General features: G+C 33.8%; 2 protein-coding genes across 3 annotated transcripts in view; one reads left to right on the forward strand and one right to left on the reverse strand.

The window, feature by feature from the left end:
* Window positions 1-287: 287 nt before the first annotated feature.
* On the reverse strand, window positions 288-17,467 carry LOC100377446 (COP9 signalosome complex subunit 4-like). Its single transcript, XM_085493542.1, has 10 exons — window positions 17,384-17,467; window positions 15,938-16,017; window positions 15,256-15,407; window positions 13,929-14,032; window positions 12,934-13,087; window positions 10,455-10,605; window positions 9,740-9,910; window positions 5,938-6,053; window positions 5,411-5,495; window positions 288-1,490 (listed from the first exon to the last, which is right to left on the reverse strand). Exons 1-10 carry the CDS (start codon window positions 17,452-17,454, stop codon window positions 1,357-1,359), a joined length of 1,218 nt encoding a protein of 405 aa, XP_085349668.1. The 5' UTR covers window positions 17,455-17,467; the 3' UTR covers window positions 288-1,356.
* Window positions 17,468-17,665: 198 nt separating this feature from the next.
* The window catches only part of LOC100377596 (protein lin-54 homolog), a 50,666-nt gene continuing 45,224 nt past the window's right edge, over window positions 17,666-23,107 (forward strand). For both annotated transcript variants that reach the window (XM_006824846.3, XM_085493616.1), the window contains exon 1: window positions 17,666-17,861. The gene's annotated coding sequence lies outside the window, so the exon portion shown is untranslated. The remainder of the gene's footprint in view (window positions 17,862-23,107) is intronic.

The following is a 23,107-nucleotide window of genomic DNA, read 5'->3' on the forward strand; positions in this document are numbered from 1 at the left end:
TCCAATGAATAAATGATAAAACAATTTTGCATAAATATTAATTTATTTTACGGGATGTCTCGATGTCGTTGACAATGCACAACTATGTCACTCGCACTGTGTATATTTTAGCACTAGATCTATTGCCATTTTACCACTAGATCTCGTACTATTTCGGATTAGTGCTACTCGCACTAACCACTTGCACTATGCCCATTTCAACACACATACATACCTCCTTGATAACACCCAAAGATGTAGATAATGACAATTGCTTGGTAGTTTTTAAGTAAATCATAATGCAGATATCTTGCCAATACAGCAAATGTTGCATTTATTATTTTATGCATATTACTTTACATTCGAAAATCTTCAAACAAACAATACAACTTTTAATATTTGCATGAGAATTTTGTTGAACTACAAACAAGTCCCGACACAAATGTGCAATAAGACCTAGCAACTATTAATCATCTCAAAGACATTTCACACAAGTATGATTACTTCAGACGTTAATTTGACCATCATGTTTTATAGGTACAAGATGCATGATGATTGCCAGTCTTGTGCTCTGGTTAGATCACTGCATTCCTGTATATAAAAGAGGGAATTAACTAAACCCAAGCCAGTTGGTAGTCATGTGACTTTTAAACTTTCTGGGATGACACATTCTGTTTTGCACAATAATACACCTCATTTTTTGCTTAGAAGCAGCATAACATGCATGAATCTCTAGTGTCTTACTACTGCAATGAAGTGTGTGAAACAAAGAACAGATTTTAAGGTAGTGAAAATTGCTAGATTTCTCATCGGCATAATTCTTAACTTTCACTGATATTTCATTCAGATGTAGGCGTCATATAATCAAATGGCTTTTTATAAATTGTAACTATACAAACTAGAAATACAGTGAAACTTTTAAAGGCCTATCGGTATATCACTATTTTTGAATGTAAATTTTCAATGGAAAACTGAAGTCCAAAGTGCACACAACACAGGCAATAGAGAATATCCTGTCATCTTTAAAAATACATATTTATACAGGTTTGATGAGTGAATAAAGCATATGTCAATATTGAGAGCAAATACAAGTATAAAAGGGACTTCTCAAATATTTAAGACCTCAACAAATAGCCAACCAGGGAACACCTTGATTGTATTCCTGGCTCAACATACCATTTCATAATTTGTGTTCATGATTTGTGCAAAATAAGTAAGCACATAAACAATAATAGAAGTATATGGAGTCAACATCTCAGCAATGACATCCAGAGTGTACATAGAGCACTTCACCATGTGTATATGTAACTCAACTTTCCTGTTTATCTGGTAAAATTGCAAGACAAAAAAGACAAGAACTGTTTTTGAGTAAAATTGTTATTGTGCCATTTGGTTATCCATCGCCTGGGCTACCCAATCTGGTGCAACTTGTGTTATTTTTTCCAATATATTATTGACTTGGAAACAAAGACTCTGGATTTGTTTGTCCCATGATGGTAATATGTCACGAGCTGCAATTAAAAACAGAAGTATATGTCAAGTATTATCATATCCAGAACTGTCATAGTCCTATTGTTTTAGGTGTGGCAATATTTTGGCAGCAGTGTAAAATATTTTATTTTTTCTTGGGATTTTGACCACACAACCACACACAGACAAGGTCAATGTTACCAATGACCACATTGTAGAGTTTCAACCATTTGAAAATTAGGTACATCTATGTTTGTACCCTTTAAGGTGATATGAAATGATAAATACTGCGTGCACTGCGAAATCTCGAGTAATGCATGAAAGACGTGGTTGAAATGTCTGCTGCCAAAATAAAACAAGTCATTGTCAATGACACGTCCCCGTTTCGTTCATATTTGAGTGACATATACATTCAAAGCAGATCATGACCGAAATGCACCTGCATATGTACAACACATTGTGCTAAATCTGAACAAAATCCATCCATGCATGACTGAGATCTGGTTCTGGAATTGTGAAAATACGTGATTTTGATGCATTTTCGGCCTTAAAATGGCCATCATTCCGCTATTGTTAAGCAGATCATGAAACAAATGCACATACATATTTGTGACATGATGTACCTTGTGTGTGTGAAGTTTGAACTTGATCAATCCAGACATGTCTCGGATACGGATCCAGAACTGAATTCTTTAAAACAAGTCATTGTCAATGACACGTCCCCGTTTCGTTCATATTTGAGTGACATATACATTCAAAGAAGATCATGACCGAAATGCACCTGCATATGTACAACACATTGTGCTAAATCTGAACAAAATCCATCCATGCATGACTGAGATCCGGTTCTGGAATTGTGAAAATACGTGATTTTGATGCATTTTCGGCCTTAAAATGGCCATCATTCCGCTATTGTTAAGCAGATCATGAAACAAATGCACATACATATTTGTGACATGATGTACCTTGTGTGTGTGAAGTTTGAACTCGATCAATCCAAGCATGTCTCAGATACGGATCCAGAACTGAATTCTTTAAAACAAAATGGCCGCCAGTCAGCCATTTCGAACCCGATCCAAAAAAAAAAATGACGTGCATCAAGGTCCTATTATGTTTAATGTATGTACCAAATTTGAACAAAATCCGTCCATGCATAACTGAGATCCGGGTCCGGAATGGTGAAAATGTGTGATTTTGATGCATTTTCGGCCTTAAAATGGCCGCTATTCGGCTATCGTTAATCGGATCATGAAAAAAATGCATGTGCATATGTCCCATATAATGTGTGATGTATGAGTGAAGTTTGAACTTAATCGGTCCATGCATGTTCGAGTTACAGGTGATCACGGACGGACGGACGGACAGACGGACGCACACAGGGCAAAACATAAGTCCCCGTTTTCGGACTGCGTCCGAACAGAGACTAATAATTTGAATTTCTCTATTTTACAGTTTATGGTCTATTACAATCAACCACTGCATTAGAATCGGACTAAAGACTGTTTGGCACACATGTCAATGATTGGATGGTATTTACCGGATTCTGCTGTAAATTCGTCCATCCGAAAAATCGCCCTGGGGCGGTTTCACGGCTGGTGGATCCTTATTTGGGGTTCAAATTTCAAAAAATTATCATCAAATATTGGGGGGGGGGGTTATATTTTCATTGAAAAATCCACCTACGCCGATTTTCAACACTGGCAGTTGGACCACCCAAAACGAAAGTAACTATTGCAGTAGCTAACCTAAAATTGTATACATTTTTTTCTAGCTGGATTAAAAAGTAGACCGCACAACAAACCTCATGCGTCAAATACAATTGTTTGTTTTTTTCATTTATTAGTACAGTTAAAGTCCTAATATAAACCGCATACGTAATAGTAACCGCACCCCCAATTCCGGCTTCGGGGTTAAAGAGTTCTTAACAAAAATTGAAAACTTGAAAAGTACCTATTACTAACCGCACCCCCAATTCAACAAGACCGTGACTAACTTCATTGTTTCAACCAGCTGTTCCAAAACGGCATTGTTCCTAATCCTATTCTTTGTTTCGACAACATGCCTAAAAATATTCACACCTATTTATTGTTCAGCGGTGATAAGATGTCAGACAGGCAATGAAACTGCTTTTGTTCTGGCGGCGACCTCTGTCAATACTCTTTCTGAATACGTCTGTGTTTCGTAAGTTTTAGACAATGAGCTTTTATCACCGTAAAAGTGTTAAACTGAGCATTGAAGAACAATTTATCTTTCGAAAACAAATAATTTCTTGATTTAAAAAAAAAAAATCATGCCGTTTTCCCATGGAAATCAAAGGCAAAAGATCGCACTACATTATCGGTAAATCTCTTCCGTGTTGCGTTCACCATGAGGTCGCTGAACTGTCATTAACATATTTAAATGAGCTATGTAATTTAGACACATGATTGGTTAATTAGCGACTTGACCCATCCAGTCAATAATACGTCACGTGAGCATTCAAAAGCATGGCGGATATCGTATCGGCTGTTTACATGTGACTGAAATCATTCGCTTACGGTGAAACTAAGTTGAATTTTACTTGCATTTTATAACAATTCAACGAACTTATTTTTCGTGCGTTATTGTAATCACTACTAAATAATAATCACCAATATCAACACTTCGAAAACAAGTAAGTTATTCACTTGTGACCAGCAGCATGGCCGGATCGAGCTACCGTTATGTGATCATTTGCTACTAAGCAGTGCATTCGTGTTTTTATTTGAAACTTCTGTTAGAATATACTTTTCGTTACCAAGAAAATTAAAAAAAATAAATGCATATTACGTTAAAAATACTGAGTATTTTTTGTATCATATAGAATTTTTTTTTGATTGACTGTAATTTTTCAACATTTCGTAACGCCTATTTTAGAACCAAAATAAGGCCTTTCACTCTTCCCCGACGCCTATTCAAGAGATTGTACGGTGTATTGTTTGTTTTGTGCATGTGTTGTGGACAAAAAATGACCACGCCCATTTAGTGATTGCAATATGTACGTAATAGAAACCGCACCCCGAACTTGAGCTTTTAATCCCAATTTTTAAATTGATACATTGTAATATAAACCGCGGTTTATAATAGGACTTTAACGGTAAGGAGTATATTCTAAATAAAAAATTGCACTGCTTAATGGCAAATGATCGTGGTAGCGTAATCCGGTCATGCTGCATTTTACAATTGTTGATTATTACCTAGTAATGATTATAATAACGTGCAATAAATAAATTCGTTGAATTGTAATGCAAATAAATTTCAACTTATTTCATCGTAAGCGAATGATTCCGATCACATTTTCAATGCTCGATGCCGTAGAAATGAATATCCGCCATGTTTGACCTGAGATGGTGTTCTTTGACCTCACAGGTCAAATCGATAATTAACCAATGAAAACGATGGATGATGCCAACGTGTTCAAATTACCATAGAACATTTAAATATGTTAATGTTATTGAACTCAGCGCGGAAGAGATTGGAAAGCAGCATGATTTGTTTTTAAATTAGTTATTTTCAAATGATAAACTGAGTATTTAAAGAATAATTTAACATTATTTACAGAGATAACAGCTCATTGTCGAAACAAAGCTAACCCATTCACGCTAGTCGCAATAAACATCAATACTCTTGAATAGGCGTCAATGATTGTGGCGAAACTTTTAGGCATCAGAAAAGATTAAAAAACTGCAGAAAAATCGCCCTGGGCGGTTTCTTGGTCCCATCTTATTTTTTTAAAACCCCGAACTGCCGTTTAATGGCCCTGGGCGAATTTACGACAGAATCCGGTATTTAAAAGATTCACTCAAGGGCATTAATGACTGCCCACAAACAGATGACATAGTGAATACATTTAGTCCAGTATCATGGCGCATGAACTCATGGAGATGGCATTGATTCTAGACTAGAGATGGGGGTTGTAGAAGCCAAGGAATCAATGTCTTACCTTCAAAATGTACAATACTGTCTATCTGATCGATATAGCCATTCATTCTACCTTCTGAGATCATTTGAGATGCTATCTTCTCTGCCTGTGTACAAAAAAAAAGTTAGTTAAGAATTACCCGGATGCAATGACGAAATGTGGTAAATCCTCCTGACAAGGTTCCAATTTATGGCAACAAAATGTAAAAATATAGGTTCAATATTTATGAATTTAAAAATTGGTATTTGAAGCTCAATATTTTACAATTTCCAGTTCTTATTTAAACTAATGATTCCTGAAAACTTTGTTGATGTTTAGTTAATGTAGAGCTTTATACAATATTTTGAGACTAGGAAATGATTGACAAATATTTGTAAATGTAATTTGTTTTGTAAAACAACATTCAGAATGGCTGACTTGTATTATGGCTGATTATTATTTTTTCTGCATATTCACAAGTATTTATATTGTAATATAGTAAATTTACCATCCAACATGATCACAATACAGACATGTATTCAAGATATTGAGAACTAAAGAGACTATACCTTAGCTGGAGGGATTTCTAGCAATGATCCAAGCTCTTCAAAAGTGATATTATTGTACAATTTACTTGCTGATAGTAAATTATGTTCTATCACAGCTCTGTCTAAAATAGTTGAACCTGGAAAATAAACACATTTTTAATAAATATCATAGAGATTGGCAATTTATTTAATGATTTATGTTTACGGTTTGACTCAAAGCCGAACTTTTCTGATGAATGTACATGTATTATCTAATTGATCTATTTCATGTGTTGTTCAATATTCTATTATATTCCTTTGAGTAGATATATTAGTAATGAAACGATGCAATTGCAACAAATTCTATTACAGTAACAGAAGCTATTACAGCTATTACAGTAACAGAGACTATTACAGCTATTACAGTAACGGAAGCTATTGCAGCTATTACAGTAACAGAAGCTGTTACAGCTATTACAGTAACAGAAGGTATTACAGTAACAGAAGGTATTACAGCTATTACAGTAACAGAAGCTATTACAGCTATTACAGTAACAGAAGCTATTGCAGCTATTACAGTAACAAGCTATTACAGCTATTATAGTAACAGAAGCTATTATAGTAACAGAAGCTATTACAGCTATTACAGTAACAGAAGCTATTACAGCTATTACAGTAACAGAAGCTATTACAGTAACAGAAGCTATTACAGCTATTACAGTAACAGACGCTATTACAGCTATTACAGTAACAGAAATTATTACAGATATTACAGTAACAGAAGCTATTACAGTTATTACAGTAACAGAAGCTATTAGTTATTACAGTAACAGAAGCTATTACAGGTATTACAGTAAGTGAAGCTATTACAGCTATTACAGCAACAGAAGCTATTACAGCTATTGCAGTAACAGAAGCTATTACAGTAACAGAAGCTATTACAGCTATTACAGTAACAGAAGTTATTACAGCTATTACAGTAACAGAAGCTATTACAGCTATTACAGTAACAGAAGCTATTACAGCTATTACAGTAACAGAAGCTATTACAGCTATTACAATAACAGAAGCTATTACAGCTATTACAGTAACAGAAGCTATTACAGTAACAGAAGCTATTACAGCTATTACAGTAACAAGTTATCACAGTAACAAAAGCTATTACAGCTATTACAGTAACGGAAGCTATTACAGCTATTACAGTAACAGAAGCTATTACAGTAGCAGAAGCTATTACAGCTATTACAGTAGCAGAAGCTATTACAGCTATTACAGTAACAGAAGCTATTACAGTAGCAGAAGCTATTACAGCTATTACAGTAACAGAAGCTATTACAGTAACAGAAGGTATTACAGCTATTACAGTAACAGAAGCTATTACAGTAGCAGAAGCTATTACAGCTATTACAGTAACAGAAGCTATTACAGCTATTACAGTAAGAGAAGCTATTACAGTAGCAGAAGCTATTACAACTATTACAGTAAGAGAAGCTATTACAGTAGCAGAAGCTATTACAGTAACAGAAGCTATTACAGTAGCAGAAGCTATTACAGTAAGAGAAGCTATTACAGTAACAGAAGTTACCCGGTATTACAGCTATTACAGTAACAGAAGCTATTACAGTAACATAAGGTATTACAGCTATTACAGTAACAGAAGCTATTATAGTAGCAGAAGCTATTACAGCTATTACAGTAAGAGAAGCTATTACAGTAGCAGAAGCTATTACAGCTATTACAGTAAGAGAAGCTATTACAGTAGCAGAAGCTATTACAGCTATTACAGTAAGAGAAGCTATTACAGTAGCAGAAGCTATTACAGTAGCAGAAGCTATTACAGCTATTACAGTAACAGAAGCTATTACAGTAGCAGAAGCTATTACAGCTATTACAGTAAGAAAAGCTATTACAGTAACAGAAGTTACCCGGTATTACAGCTATTACAGTAACAGAAGCTATTACAGTAACAGAAGGTATTACAGCTATTACAGTAACAGAAGCTATTACAGTAACAGAAGCTATTACAGTAACATAAGGTATTACAGCTATTACAGTAACAGAAGCTATTATAGTAGCAGAAGCTATTACAGCTATTACAGTAAGAGAAGCTATTACAGTAGCAGAAGCTATTACAGCTATTACAGTAAGAGAAGCTATTACAGTAGCAGAAGCTATTACAGCTATTACAGTAAGAAAAGCTATTACAGTAACAGAAGTTACCCGGTATTACAGCTATTACAGTAACAGAAGCTATTACAGTAACAGAAGGTATTACAGCTATTACAGTAACAGAAGCTATTACAGTAACAGAAGCTATTACAGTAACATAAGGTATTACAGCTATTACAGTAACAGAAGCTATTATAGTAGCAGAAGCTATTACAGCTATTACAGTAAGAGAAGCTATTACAGTAGCAGAAGCTATTACAGCTATTACAGTAAGAGAAGCTATTACAGTAACAGAAGCTATTACAGCTATTACAGTAAGAGAAGCTATTACAGTAGCAGAAGCTATTACAGTAGCAGAAGCTATTACAGCTATTACAGTAACAGAAGCTATTACAGTAGCAGAAGCTATTACAGCTATTACAGTAAGAAAAGCTATTACAGTAACAGAAGTTACCCGGTATTACAGCTATTACAGTAACAGAAGCTATTACAGTAACAGAAGGTATTACAGCTATTACAGTAACAGAAGCTATTACAGTAGCAGAAGCTATTACAGCTATTACAGTAACAGAAGCTATTACAGTAAGAGAAGCTATTACAGCTATTACAGTAAGAGAAGCTATTACAGTAGCAGAAGCTATTACAGCTATTACAGTAACATAAGCTATTACAGTAGCAGAAGCTATTACAGTAGCAGAAGCTATTACAGCTATTACAGTAAGAGAAGCTATTACAGCTATTACAGCTATTACAGTAAGAGAAGCTATTACAGCTATTACAGTAAGAGAAGCTATTACAGTAGCAGAAGCTATTACAGCTATTACAGTAAGAGAAGCTATTACAGTAACAGAAGCTATTACAGTAACAGAAGCTATTACAGTAGCAGAAGCTATTACAGCTATTACAGTAAGAGAAGCTATTACAGTAAGAGAAGCTATTACAGTAACAGAAGCTATTACAGTAGCAGAAGCTATTACAGCTATTACAGTAAGAGAAGCTATTACAGTAACAGAAGTTACCCGGTATTACAGCTATTACAGTAAGAGAAGCTATTACAGTAACAGAAGACTACTGCACAAGACAAATGTCTGACAATTTCAGTATTTCAGAAAAAATCAGTACATTTTGTAGCAGAGAACATTTCCTTGGGGTTCTTCAGGGTTTTCACACAATTTGGTTCTCACCAAAATGGGGGATTTCCAGCATCAGACAAGATCTCACACAGAATGAGTTAACAAGTTCAGAATGACAAGGGTTATTTTTCTGTCATTACTGGCAGCACCGTCACGGAGAGTTAGGTTTTTTTACCACTTTTTTTACTATTTCCTTGTATACATGTATTTATGACTTTTCCATTGATAAGTTCCTGAGCTGAGAAATATTTTGTAGTAAATTTTAAAGCAGGAAGTATATCCTGTCTAGATGCATTCAGTTCCCGGTAATCTAAGAATGACGTTTCATTCTGAATTTGAATAACAATATAAACTTTAGCAGATAAAAAAAAATTTTTGATTTGAAGATCTTTGCTTTGAAACAATATATCTTATTTTGTAAAAATAACTTAATTATTGCTAAATAGATACAAGTATTTCTGATGTGTTCATTTGGCGAATTACAAAAGATCTCACAAGGTACTGGAAATAGTCTACGAACTGCAAAATTTTATTATACTTGCCATCCGCTGTGGTCGCTAGTTGATGTTGTTGTAACATTGCTGCAAACTCCTTCAACTGATATCTACGGATAATCCGATCTAAGTACATATTTTCTAGAATACCATACGCCGATAACTGTTGACATCGCTCATCTTTGAATAGCGTTGCTAACATACGTGACCTCTGTTGACCTGAGACAGAATAGAAAGACACATTGATTTACAAGGGTACATCTGTGTTTTCAGTACAAATAGGTCGGCCATCATTTGATAATAATATTCTTTCAGTTACAATTATGAAATTGACAAATAATTTACGTGTATAGTGTCCAATCTAAAATGGTAGTCATGAGCCAAAAATCAGAAATGATTTCCTTTTAGGTTGTAGGTAATTTTTCAGTCAATGCAAGATTTTGCACAATGCAAAAAAGATATGAATCGCAAAAATTAAATTATTTGATTTTTTTTAAAGTTCAATGTCAAAATACCGATCTTTCAGAGAGGAATATGGTGTTGAGCTATTTCATGAAAATTGACCATCATGAAATGTGTATAAGCACATTATTAGGTTCATAAATACTTTAAAAATACTTTCGTGTTTGTCAAATCCCACACAATGTTATGAAATCACTACAACAATGACCTTTGTTCGTCCTGTTTTTACTTTTGATTTCACACATAACATGGAATCTGACAGTAAACAGAAAATGGTTTATTGTATCTAATATGTACTTACCAGCAGATGCTAATACTGTACAGTGAAGGGCATGTTTTAAAGCTTCCATCCTTTCCTCTTCGGCAATTATAGTTCGGTATGATAACTCATTGTAACGCTGAGCCGCCTCTATGAATTTTCGCCGATAATCAAGAACTCTGGCATAACACACCTACGAAAATATCAACAGGGGCACGTAGTTTGTAAGAGTACATCACATGTGTCAACCAAAATTGCAGTTCAGCATTGTAAATACTAAGCTTTGCCTATTTCTAATTCTTAAATCCTTCATACAGCAGTCTTATAAGTTGCACGCTCCTGTGGCAAAGTGCTTAAAAGACGTGAATAGGTTAGCATGGATACCATTTTGATTTGCGGTTGTCAACAAAGAATTATGTTTTTTGGGTTTATTTTAGGAATTGGTTATATTCTAAATGACGAAAATGACTTTATAACCAAACAGAGTTGAATGACATGAAATGCTTTATTGCTGGAGGGAATGATTTATAGCAGAGTTGTATTGGTGGTATGTTATAAAATGTGTTAACAGGAATGGTATTTGATTGTATCTCTTTATATTATAAACAAGAATCAACTCGGATGAGATAACTCTGCTGTTAGCAATGCACATTTCAATTGAAGAATTGAAGAAATCGTCATGAAATGAACAAATCTAAATGAGGTCTACCCGAGGTACATATACACCAAGTATCAAAGCAATCAGGCTTGTAGTTTTTAGGAAGAAGTCAAATCAAAGAAAGCTTAGAAAGAACTCCCGTGTGGTGAGAGTATTGAAGACACATTAAAAATTAATTAAAAATTACTTGTACTTGAGATATTGATGGAATAGCTGAAAACTAATTATGTAAATCAGGTAACTGATATGAACAGATTTAAGTGTAAAACTAATAAGGTCTGCACAATGTACCAAGTTTCATTGAAATGTGATTAGAACCCAAAAAATATTAATTATTATGCTAATTAGAGAGTTAATATGAACAGATTTTAACCCAAAATTAATCAGACTCTATTGTCCTAGAGCATTTATGTACCAAGTTTTATTCAAATGTGATGATCAATACTTGAGATATCAGTATTAATTAATTATGTTAATTAAGTGATTAAAAAGCATACATATTTACCAAAAACTACTAGTAATATGGTGTATAGTCTTAGGTTCATTGAAATGTGATGGGTACTCTTTAAAAGTTTCATTGAAATCCAATGAGTGGTTTGTAGACATCAGTACAACAGCCATAGAACAGCAAAAAATTAACTAATTATGCAAATTAGGTAATTAATAGGCACAATTATTTATCCCAAAATTAATCAGGTCTCTGCATAGTCCTAGAAAATGTTGCAAGTCTCATTGAAATGTGATGATTAGTACTTGAGATATCAGGTGAAAAGCTGAAAATTAACTAATTATGCTAATAAGGTGATTAATATGCACAAATATTTACCTAAAAACTAATTAGGTCTCTGCACAGTCCTCAAGTAACTATGTACCAAGTTTCATTGAAATGTGATCATTACTACTCGAAATATCAAAAGCTGAAAATTAATTAATTATGTAAATTAGGTAATTAATATGTACTGATATTACCCTAAACACTACCAAGTCTGTGCAGTGTCCTATGACATCTAGGTACCAAGTTTTATTGAAATGTTATGATTAGTACTTGAAATATCAGTGGAAAAGCCAAAAATTGATTAATCATTATGTAAATTAGGTAATTAATAATATTAACAGATTTTTACCCAAAACTAATCAAATCTGCGCAATAGTTCAGAGCATTCATGTGCCAAGTTTCATTGAAATCCAATGAGTGGTTCTTCAAATATCAGTGGAACAGTCATGGAACAGCTTGAAATCAGTTAATTATCATTCAAATTAGATAATTAATATTCATAGATTTTTACTCAAAACGAATCAAATCTGCGCACTAGTTCAGAGCATCCATGTGCCAAGTTTCATCAAAATCCAATGAGTGGTTCTTCAGATATCAGTGGAACAGTCTTAGAACAGCTAAAAATCAGCTAATTATCATGCAAATTAGGTAATTAATATTCATAGATTTTTACCAAAACCTAATCAACTCTGCGCATTATCCCAGAGCATCTATGTACCAAGTTTCACCAAAATTTGATTAGTGGTTCTTGAGATAACGGTGGAACAAAAAAATTGACATACATACATACAAACATACAGACATACAGACAGGGTAACTGCAAAGACTCCCTTTTATGCTTCGCACACAGGAGTCAAAAAGTCAAAAGTTGGACGTGGATGACGAGGAGTCACTCACACGATACGTTCCACTCGACAAAGTCGACAGCAGAGCTAAAAAAGTAAAAAGTTGTACATGGACAACGAGTACAGTCACTCGCATGATAAGCTTCACTTGACAAAGTCGATAGCGAAGCTAAAAACAGCGATGGTACTCATATCATATCAGATCAGATCAGAAGATGAGTTATCCTTCTGGTATAACCTTACCTTGTAATGTATATGTAACTGTTCATTTGTAGAATCTGCTTGTAGCAATGAAGCTCTATTGATGTAAGCTTCAGCTTGTACTGGATCTTCATTTTCTAAGTATAGTCTGGCTATCTTTAAATATGTTTCCAATTTATAGTCAACGGAATATTGTCTGTAAAAGAATAAGATTAACGCTGAAAATATTAATATTCTTTATTTATTTATTTATTAATGATTTACATTTATTAACACATACGGCAAGTGTCAGAAGGAAGAGTGCAGAAGGTAGGAACAATTACAGTAAACATTAATATTCACTGGGTTTTAAATTCACAAACTTGTCGGGAAAAAAATGTATTCTATTGTAATTTTATACATACACATGGATTCAATCCAGCATATAATTAACACATTAATTATTAGCTGGTTTTGATTTTCACTGGTAAGAAAAATTCACATAAAAATTAAATTAAATCCACATAAAAAATGTAGAATAATGATAGAATTCATAATTTTTCTGCCAAATTTGTGTACTTGAAACCAAAGGTATATACTTAAAACATCAAAATAGTGAAAGTAAATTCCAGTGAAAATAAATTGTTTTACATTGCATGACATTCTCCCTGAACTAAGAAATCATCATTATATAATGAGACAGGGGTGATGCAAATGCTCTTCTATTAATAAAATTATCAGTTTTATTGTGAATCAAAATTACAGGTGGCCAAATCTATGCCACCTGGAAACTCGAATTAATCACACACTACTGTCAACGGATGTATTATCACTGGAATGTGTTTGTGAATCGAGTGTTCATAGATAAATTTCTGTGATCATGACAATTTGAAGTACATATAGTGACAAATCGTGACTAATTAGTATCATTAGGTGCAAATGTGCATTAGCCAATGATGATACAACATACCAGTAAGTCTGTTATCGAACAGAATATCAGTCACACTTGAAACTACACATGCATTTAATTCTTAAATTAGTAATTTAAAATGACTTACTTCTGTCCTGTTTCTAATGGTATCCCCACCAGAACATTAGCTGCCTCTCTCCATCTCTGCTCTCTTTCATAGATTTCGGCAAGATGTTGTCTCACTGAGGCTACCTATCAATATAGAAATGAGTAATTTGTCAACATGGTCGTAATAAAGAAGTATCTTATCTTGTATACATAGTAGACATACTGTACTTTAGTTTACTTAGTGACCGCAAGAAAGAATGAAATGGCAATATTGCAGTATGAGACACAGTTATGATATACCAGGTAGCTATACTTGCTCACAATGTAGTCATTGCTTCCTGTGGCAACACTTTGTGTAATGTAGCTATGTTGTTAGCAAAACAGTGTCTTATGCTGAAATATTGCCATTCCATTCTTTATTGTGATCACAGTCAGCAGCAATTATCCTAAATTAAAGAGCCAGTTGTAGGTTTACATTTTGTGGAAAAAAAACAATGATTATCACATGATCTGAACGTTTTGATCACAACATGCTGTCGTAACTGTAGCATTACATCATAAAAGATATTGATGTACATGAAAATATATATCAGGTATCTGCCAAATAGGGGTGGGGTGGGCATCGAGTATTCATACCAGTTCTCATGCATTTCCACATTATGGCAAAATTCATCAGAAAGCAATTGACATAAATGCAGTTAATTTTCATCATTATTTGCACACATTATGCATACCACCTTCTTTATATATGCATGTACACCCACTCACAATGACAATATTCAAATTGAAATTTATGCAACACACTTGCATAAATGTATTATAAGACAGTTGAAAGGGTGGTAGCATTTCAAAGGGGTCAATCATGACAGAGCAGTGTTGCATGCACCTCACCGACACTAAAATTGTGTCCAACTACCTCTTGCTCAAAAACAGGTACATCAAGTGATCAATCTGGTTGTTTCAATAATATGAATGGTTCTTTCTACTCACTTGTCTATGTGGGTTCACTATGCAAATTTTGACATCCAAAATACAGAACAGGCTTACCCCTGGTGTTGTGACTGACCCACCTGGATATCGAGTGGAATGCTGTCCAGGACAAATATTGTACTTATAATAAAGTGCTATGGGCCATCTTGCTGTCAGTTACATGTACATTAAAAATTAACAATGTACTACAACCTAGAGACCATTAAATCTGGAGTGTCTAGCTATCAGTGCTCAGAAAATAAATCCCATAAATGAGGCACCTCCTCATTAGTTTATTATTAGAGTTACCCTCTAAGGTCAATCATGATAAAATTAATCTAAAGCATGTAAGGGTTGTGAACTGTGAACCCATGACCTTTATGTGTAACCTTACAAACCTGTTCTTCAAATGATATTACTCTGGGTTGTACTTTTTCCAATGTAAAATGAGAGACCTCTTTAGAGATTGGATCTGCTAACTTTGCCATGTAGTTACAGAAGTCTGTTAGAATCTGCCTGGAAATAACCAAGCTGACATTCTCATTCACCACTGAAAAAATAAACATCATAATCATGGTCAGCATAATTTTGTAGTTCCAGGATACATACAAATGTACACTGACGTCATATTATTTATCAGAGATTTTCATGAACACAGACAGCCTTCACAGAGTGCTATCATAAACCACTAACAGCCATCATTGACATTCTACATGTATTTTTTGATTAGATCATTTTTATGCAATTCAATATATGACTGTAAATTATTGTACATAAAATTTCATTTGGTCACGCCTTTTCTTTCTTAGACTTTATATTCATTCTCAGTGAAAGTGTTCTGTGTATGATGTCAGCGAACAGGACCTGCACTAGCTTTTCCCTGTAATGTGAGGAGTAAGCAAAAAGGAACTGGAAAATGGAACCATTTTTTCCAAAATAGAGGTTTCTGTCTAATAGTTAGCGTCTGGGAAGTACATGTAGTATTTGGGGTTAATGCAAATTCTAGATATGAAATAAACATTTTTGAGATTGTTGTTTGATACAGGCAGCATTATACAATGTGTGTAGAGATGTACATACTTGCTTCAACAAATGCTTTCAGTCCATCAATCAACTTCTTGTCAGTCGTTTTTAAAATGTCTTCTAATATTTTACGATATCTACAAGATGAACGAAAATTATACTATAAAAACATACTATATAACACTGATTTGTCAAAACCTCAACGGGACATTCAAAAGAAAACATTAAATTTGGAGTGTGGGATATCAAAAAAAACAAAACATTTTTAACAGCAGACCATACGATGATGGAAACTAAAAGACCAACCTCGGTCAGGTCAAATTGTATTTTGCAATCAGCGATTAATTTGAAAACGTGTTCATTCTCACGATACTAATCAGACTGATGTTGAAACAAGGTTTTACTAACAAACAATAGAACTGGTCACATCACTTTCTTGTTTGTTACTGCACTACATAGAACAACATTTTTAGAACAACAAAAAATCAACACATCTTTGCTTTATTTTCCATGCAAACGCTCTGCACTCTAAAAAACATTTTAATGTAGCCAGTCATTCACAGAAAACCATACTTTTGACTACACTCACAAAATTTGTTCCGTGGTATGGGGATCAATAGCCCCTCCATTCCAATCAACATCATTTTTGGAAGATCAATTCAACTGTACGATTATTGGATCCCGCTCAACCCACAACACATTCACAAGCTTCAACGCTCATTGGTTTCATAAGTTCAAATTTTTAATAAATCAATAAACTGCTCAGCTAAATTCGCTTGCCAAGTATTGACTGCTACATATTATTATTATCAGAGGTACATTGCTTGGGGTTTGCAACGCCCATAGTACTGTATGGTGACATCACGTCAAGATCCCATTCAAGTCTCATCTCGTAGATAGCGAGACTGATGCTACGACCTTCTGACATGACATAGGCGGTTTGTAATAAAACATGTATTACAACATTCATAGTGAGAAAATGTACAGAAAATATAGTTATCATAATCCGTCATATCGTGAGCAGCTATTTTGATCCACCTGGACATCCCAGTATCCTAGTTACCTTGGGCATGTGCATTCGCATTTTTCTGGGTTTGAACACTTATGCGAAAGTGAGATTGAACCGGATCTTGGTATCATGTCTCCGTGGTTGCAAACCCCAAGTAATGTACCTCTGTTATTATTTATTGACTGTTAAATTTCAACTAATAATAATATTTTCTTACAAAACAGTGTGTTATATGGCAATACTGCTGGATGGACTGCTTTTTCGTTCACAGTGAATGTAGTATTTTTCTTGAATAAATAGGGGACTAACTAATTATCCAATGGCAATAAGGTGAATCTATATTATCTCCAATATATAGCGCCCTCTCGCCGTCAAGTGCGGACAGACATAAATATTACAAATTCATGCCCAAGTTGATATTCACACAAAGATTTTTGTTCTTAATATATACATATCAAGTTATACAAGCTTTCTGTGAACCGAATGACACTTACTTGTCAGCAACGTCTTTGTGAGGTCCACCAGCACTGGCAAGAGCAGCAAGTTGCTGCTTCACGTCGGCCATTTTGGATGTTGTCCTCGTATACGAACAATTTACTCTCTATTGAAACCAATCGCATTTCTTATACGTGTCTTAAGTAAATAAAATATAGAGGCTATAAATAAATAATAACTCTTTTATAATCTGTATTTTGATATTCTACAATATTGTATTTGTAGAATATTATTCTTAAAAAGTAATAAGAAAACTGTTTTTGTTCGAGGTTGGCACTTCGCGGAAATTGTTGCGGTTATTATGGGATGGTAATGGTGGGCGCGTGATTTTGAACAAATATCCAGCCTGCCGACCTGGAGAGTGATCAAGATGCACCGAAATGATTAAGTTATTCATAGAAATGGTCACATAACCTGAAACTATAGGAATTAAAGGGTACCAGGATCGAGTATAACCCTGATAAGTTTGGCAGCTTGGTGAGTAGCGTTGTTGTTTGTCAAGAGTAGAGGGTCAGGAATTTCAACCCAGACTGTGTGTATTCCTATGTAATCAAAAAGGTCACTGCGTCAAAGACGCGCGGTGTTTAACTTTTATAATATTTCGTTCATCGTAAAAATCACAACATTTTATCAGTCTTAAAGTAGAAGAAAGCTTGTTTTTGTGTGTATCATTTGGGTGATCGACAGTGGCATTAAAAACAGAAAGTGCCAACGCTGTTACAATTTTATGGTTTCAGTGCGTTTTGGTTTCCACCCAGTATAGTTCTGAATCGTTCTTTTGCGTACTCGCATTACACGAATGACAGTCAAAATGGCAGACCATCTTTCACAGATAAAAATGACGACAACAAATGCTATATTTACAAATTGGCCCGTTGTGTGAAAAAGATGAAAAGTGTAAATTTTAGCCAAATAAAAACGTATACAGATTCGTCTTTCGTACATGTACGTTTCCGGCTTGATTTGCGTAATTAGTTCACATTTCATGGTCTTTGTTGTATACTTTATCGTTACTATTAATAAATGAATAACTTTTCAAACCATTAATAAAATAATCACATAATTTGATGGTCATTTAAATTTGCTCATTTTACTGTTTTATTTACGATACTCTAAAAAATGACTTTCTTTGTTATTGTACAATGGTTTGAGTAATTTCTGGTTCCAGCTACCGTACATTATAAATGTTAATCCAACTCGATTTGTATTCCACATTAATTTTCTTTCATATCAAAATATCTGGATTCAATGGACCATATTAAGATATCATATTATTTTTTAGCTCAGAATGTTATGAAATTGTTGAAATTATTATGAATCTTGTATCAGCCAAAAAGTAAATATTGGTGCAAGTATTTGATTTGTAATAATAATATCTAATTCCCAGATTACCGATGTGTGAAGTATGTTTTGTTTTGTTTTTTTTAAATTAAAGAATGCACAAAGCCACTACTGCAATTAATATTAATAATTACATGTCAATTATGTCTGTACAAAGGGAACCATTTTAAGTGACAATTCGTCCCACATTTTTTTGAAAATGCCCCCCCCCCAAAAAAAAATTATTTGTTCAGTCTTTGCTGTCATTGTGACATGGTTCAGTTCAGTTAAATCATGATTCATTTTTAGAATTCAGAATTATTTTAAAGAGGTTCTGCAATGGTTTATTTTATTTTATGAGTGTATGAATATATTCTGAAAATATATGTAAAATTTAAAATGCAATATTTAGATTTTTGTGGTACTCCCATGGTGCATTTCACTTCTTTAAGCACAACTTCCTGAGGTGAAAAACAATAAAACGAGCTGACTCATGCAGGATTTCAAAACTGGTAAAGGGGGAAAATAATTAAATTCCCTAGCACTCTGAAAAGAAGTAGGGAGATTCTTTTAATTTTTTTTTTCACAATAAAGGGAAAATGTATCACTTTATTCTACATACAAGGACAGATTTCTCAAATTATTTGAATTAGCTACATTCAATGACATACCTTCAGAGATCTCGCCACGCTGGTCGCGTCCAACCAGCATACAAAATTAGCGACCACCAAGGAAATGCTTCCGACCAGGACTATTGTCTGATTGTTATTACAATTATGTGCCGACCGACACGTATCCTGCCAGTCGTGGATTATAATTTGTAAACAATTGACCTAGTCGCACGATACGTATCGGCTTGTCAATTTTGTGAAATTAGCACCTCTTTGTTTGTAAGAAAATACTTTCTGTGATAGACACAGTCTTTAGCTAAAATTCATTCAAAATCAATTCCACCTTGATATAACATGGCCAAAGCAGAGTTCACGATCAGTTTATGCTACCCGACAAGAAAAAAATCAATGTGTTTATTGCGTGATTTGGTAAAATACATTTGAACTGTTATCACGGATCATGTAAAAACTCTTGTTTCAAGACCTAGTTTACCTTTTAAAAATTTCTAAACACCTCTTTCGAAAACCATCATGCAGTTTTCAACTGAAATCAATGCCAATACATTGTGCTACGACATCGCTTTACTTCCGCAATGTAATTTTTATGATCACTACCATTCAGAAAACTTCGGATTCTACCGGCATTACCATGCGTCATTCTGATTGGTTAATGGCATTCTTGACCCATCGGGTCAAAGGACATATGCCGGTCAACTAATGCGTCACAAAGATCATGGCTGGCTGGGTTTTTTACAGAAACGATCAAGGGATAAAAAATAACCACTTACCATAACCATTTTACTTTTATTTCATATCAAAAAATATTTTTGCATGGCATCATGACTGAGTAAGAAGAATTATTGGTATAACCGGTGTATAACATCGCGAAGTAAGTTATGTCACGTCATAACTTTGAAAGTTTTGAAGTTTTATTTGTTTGTTCATTACTGTGAATATATACATTTTAGTAGTTGATGATACAAATAATAAATAACAAACAATACACCAAATAAGATTGTAAACATATTCCTAGCTGAAATGTTTCAGATGTGTTTTATTTAACTGTTTACAATAGACATTAATATTGTAACAATTATTTATTTGTTTCTGTTTTTAGTCTGCAGCATTCGCATTATGAATACATTTCATTTTTAAATTCAAATTCTTCTAAATTGTGAAACGTAATGATCGAACTCATTAATATTCATTGCAAATTAATATTCATATAGCTCATTAATATTCATGACCGACTGGCACTCCCGTTGGGCTGGCGAGATCCCTGCATTAATTTGTCTTGTTACAAATTTACTGAGACTGAGTCATCTGTCTGTGATATAGATTGGGGAAGAAGAATATTGTTGCTCTTAATGAAGCTTGTGTAGATCTTAATTTTGAAATGGATTGATCCTGATTGTAAAGTTAAACTTGAATTAAATTTCATATTACAGCTATTCTGAGAATTAGTCGGACAGTCAATTAGCAAGATAACTTGAACTTAAACAGAACTGCTATGAATGTACAACTAGTGCAGTAATAGAAGTTTGTTCATGGCCAGTATTTTTTTTCTACTCGCTGGCCTGCTTTTCCAGTACAAATTTTACATGAGTTTTGCACACTGGTGTGAAGGAACACTAAAAACAGATGTGAAAATGGTACATTTCTCGGCATGTGTGAAGAAAATCTTACTTTTTAACCACCAGCTTCCTCTTTTCATCACAAATAAAATAAATATAAAATAATAATCTTGTTTATAGTCTACACTTTCTGTCAGAAGATTGGTACAAAAAATGTTTTAAGTAAAAACTAAAAATTGACTCAAATTTTGTCTGTCGGCTCCAAAATTAAGGTTAATTTCCATAAATATTGGATAATATAAGAAAAAAACTGTAGACAAATTTTGACAAAAATATCTGGTTGCGAAAAGGTTAGGAGCCACATCCACATCAAGAAAGTTATGATAATAATAATAATTAATAATAATAATTATTATAGAATAATCATACTCTTTTTGGATATTTGAACTCAAAAAAAAAAGTACAATGAAGATCAACTGAGAAAGTAGCATGCCAAGAGCATTCTAATAGCACAATTCATTGCCACTCAAAAGTTAAAGTAACCACCCCACCCACCCCCCACCCGCCGAAGTGAGTTATTTATGTCTACTTACTAATAATAAAAATAATTATGGGGTCAACATGATACTGTATAAAGATCATGTTGAAACAACGTATTGAAGTATTGTGTCAATGCCAATATAGATATTTAACATTCCATTTTTCAACACGCTTTGTTCAATGTGAAGTGCATGTACCGGTACAGTACTTGTTCGGGTAGGAATCTACAGCTGTCATATTTGTAAGCTGGTTGGAATTCCAGATGATTGGTGATTAGCATTTGATTATAATAGATTGGATATTTTATTTGAAACATAAACACTTGTGTGAAGTCCAACAAATGCGAAAACTAACAAAAACAACAAATAATTCGGAAATTGAATCGTATATCAGAGTGTATTTATACCAGGTCACCTAATCCAGTAAATTTCATTTTTTAAAAACAACAAAGTAACTATAAATAACTGTTTGAGGTTAGAATGTCATGTCGAGATTACATCGGTCTTCAGAAATCCAGTCATAATTTGTTTTTCAAGAACAGTCTTGTTGAACTCTAACCCTGTATAAACTAAACATACCGTACACCCAACCCAGAATATCCCCTATAATTCATATAACAAACTTACAAGTTTAACAATGTAGAACTTAAAAGTAAACTTATGTATACTGTAAAATGGTTAACTATTCACTGGGTTTTAATTTGGCTTATTTCGCTGACTGGAAAATGCGCTAAATTAAAACCCAGTGAATATGTAAAATTTAGCATAAAACAAATTATTTAAATGATAAAACCGTGAATTTAAAACCCACTGAATATGCCTGAAATGGTAAATCAGTGAAATTTAAACCCAGTGAAAATTAGTCATTTTACAGTACATCACTTTTACATACATGTACCATAATTGTCCAACTTAGCACCCAGGGTTTTTCTTAGGAGGGTGGGCACTTAGCTAAGTACCAACATCGCACAATTCTGCAAGTGACCATCTCTCCAGGGAAATTAAAACTGTGAATTTAGTTTTGTGGCCATTGATTTTCACACACTTTTACAACAAAGAAACAGAAATGGTCACAAAAATATGTACATTCTATTACAATATTAATTAAGTACCATCAGAATTTACTATGTTACAGTCAAAGTCAAGATCTTTATCGTCAACTTTGAATGTGTTTGATCATATGCAAACTCTTGATATAAAGGAATTTCCAGCATGTTGTTTTCAAGCACAATTTGACCTGCCAACAATGTCCTTTGACCTAATAGGTCAAGTCTGTTATTAACCAATCAGAATGCTGTGTTGTACAAATGCAATTCTCTGGGACTTCCTGAGGGCATTAATGCAATACAAAAATTAATTTTCGATGTCTAAGTACTACAAAAAAAATTATGCCATTTGTTCGCTAAAATCAATTCCTACAGATCAAACTATACTATAATTCACTTCCGCATTGTGTTACCAAAATGCCTCGAAAATTCCCAGAGAATTGCGTCATTATAAAATTGCATTCTGATTGGTTAATAAACCACTTGACCTATCATGTGCAAGAAAAGAGAGTTTGCGAACATTTGAAAAAAGTTATTGATGAATCTCTTGACTTTGACCGTTTTCCTAAAATTTTTCACCGTAAATTCTGATGGTATGTAAATATTGTAATAAAACATGCATATTTGTGTGAT

This window comes from Saccoglossus kowalevskii, chromosome 19 (assembly GCF_978046115.1).
Source record: "Saccoglossus kowalevskii chromosome 19, keSacKowa6.1, whole genome shotgun sequence".
Lineage (NCBI taxonomy): Eukaryota > Metazoa > Hemichordata > Enteropneusta > Harrimaniidae > Saccoglossus > Saccoglossus kowalevskii.

What these genes read in the sequence shown, in the direction of transcription:
- LOC100377446 (XM_085493542.1), bottom strand. Translation starts at nt 17,454, where the DNA reads ATGGCCGACGTGAAGCAGCAACTTGCTGCTCTTGCCAGTGCTGGTGGA. An exon ending in TAATATCATTTGAAGAACAG is followed by an intron (nt 14,033 to 15,255) that starts GTTTGTAAGGTT and finishes CTATATTGATAG; the next exon opens with GTAGCCTCAGTGAGACAACA. An exon ending in TACAGTATTAGCATCTGCTG is followed by an intron (nt 9,911 to 10,454) that starts GTAAGTACATAT and finishes ATTCTGTCTCAG; the next exon opens with GTCAACAGAGGTCACGTATG.